This window comes from Limulus polyphemus, unplaced genomic scaffold (assembly GCF_000517525.1).
Source record: "Limulus polyphemus unplaced genomic scaffold, Limulus_polyphemus-2.1.2 Scaffold5268, whole genome shotgun sequence".
In the NCBI taxonomy this organism is placed as follows: domain Eukaryota; kingdom Metazoa; phylum Arthropoda; class Merostomata; order Xiphosura; family Limulidae; genus Limulus; species Limulus polyphemus.
The window spans coordinates 53,355-54,775 of record NW_013670878.1 but is presented as its reverse complement, the minus strand read 5'-3'; the positions used below and the strand labels follow the sequence as shown (position 1 = coordinate 54,775).

The 1,421-nt window shown below is 30.9% G+C and overlaps 1 protein-coding gene across 1 annotated transcript in view; it reads right to left on the bottom strand.

Annotated features, from left to right (window-relative positions):
• The window catches only part of LOC111089114 (fibropellin-3-like), a gene marked incomplete at its 3' end in the record, with an annotated part of 18,780 nt that overhangs the window by 6,981 nt on the left and 10,378 nt on the right, over nt 1-1,421 (bottom strand). The window contains exon 4 of the mRNA XM_022400942.1: nt 1,041-1,157. Coding sequence (XP_022256650.1) covers nt 1,041-1,157 — 117 coding nt within the window. The remainder of the gene's footprint in view (nt 1-1,040; nt 1,158-1,421) is intronic.

The window sequence follows — 1,421 nt, the reverse complement described above, 5'->3', positions numbered from 1 at the left end:
TTTTTACCAAAGAATAGTGGGATTGATCGTCACATTATAACGCTCCCACGGCTGAAAGGGCGAACATGTTTGTCGGAACGGGAATTCGAACCCGCAGATGGCGAGCCGACTGCCTTAACTTCATATGGCGCTACAATACAAAATGTATTTTAAAAGTTACAGTTTAAATCTCGTAAACTGGAGAAATATTAGAAAGTCAACAGGCCCAGAAATTGTTATAAAAACACGTTAACTGGAGATTGGTTTTTCAACATTCCTCTTGATTTGTTCATTCGTCTCGAAATCAGAAGTCTGTAAAAAATAACATTTGAAATCTATCTTTTGTCTCCCACAAATCACGACCAAAAAGCTTTTCGTTTAATAATTTTTATTGCAAACTATAATATATATATATATATATCTTAGCAAATAATTTTTCCACGACATCTTTGATTTCTAGCCGCGATGGCAAAATTAAGAATAGGAGAAAAAATAACTTGTTTTTACAACACTATTTATACTTACTGGCTTCCAATATTTCACAATATTTCGGCATTTAAACTGTAACTTTTAAAGTATTAAACTGCATATATGAATAGTTTTTCATAAATCTTTAGTCTCTCATCGTCCAGCCCAACTGATGAGTTCTGGTATTAAACGAAATGCTTATTGGTCAGTCCATGATTTATGGAAGACAATTAAGGGGGGATCTCGAATACTATTTTTTTACACACTTTTTACTTCGAGCTGCTATGAATAAATTAAGAATAATGTTGAACAAGACATATCTTCAGTTAACTTGTTTTTATAACAATAGTATATCCACAAACAAGAAATATAATTACCATTAAATCAAATCCACTGTGTAAAGAAACAGAGCATAATTCATTAGATGATTCGAGAGATAATTATTCATTGTACTGTCTATTTTTTTTGTAACGTCCCTTACATTAGAAGTTTTTTTATTTTACCGAAACTTAACGAGCAAGAGATAATTATTCATTGTACTATTTATTTTCTTTTTGTAACGTCCCCTTACATTAGAACTTTTTTTAATTTACCGAAACTTAACGAGCAAGTTTTTCCTCCAAAATGAGATGGGCAGTGACAGTAAAATCCATCTTCTTCTTCTTCACACGTTCCACCATTTTTGCAAGGATTCGAAAGGCAGTTCTTTACTGAAAAAAACAACAACAAAAGAACAAACACAGATCAGTATTTTAAAACAAATAATGTTTTATTTTATTGTCTTTGAATTGTCTTATTGTCTTTTTATTGTCAACTTTTTAAAGGCCATAGGTAGGCTTAAATAAAATGTTTTTAATCGTGTACCAGTTTCACGTTGAATATTATTTATGATTTTAACTTTATACACAAGGGCCAAAATACTATAATTAAGAATACTTCACTTTTTGATACTTTGGTGAATCATTCCTCCAAAG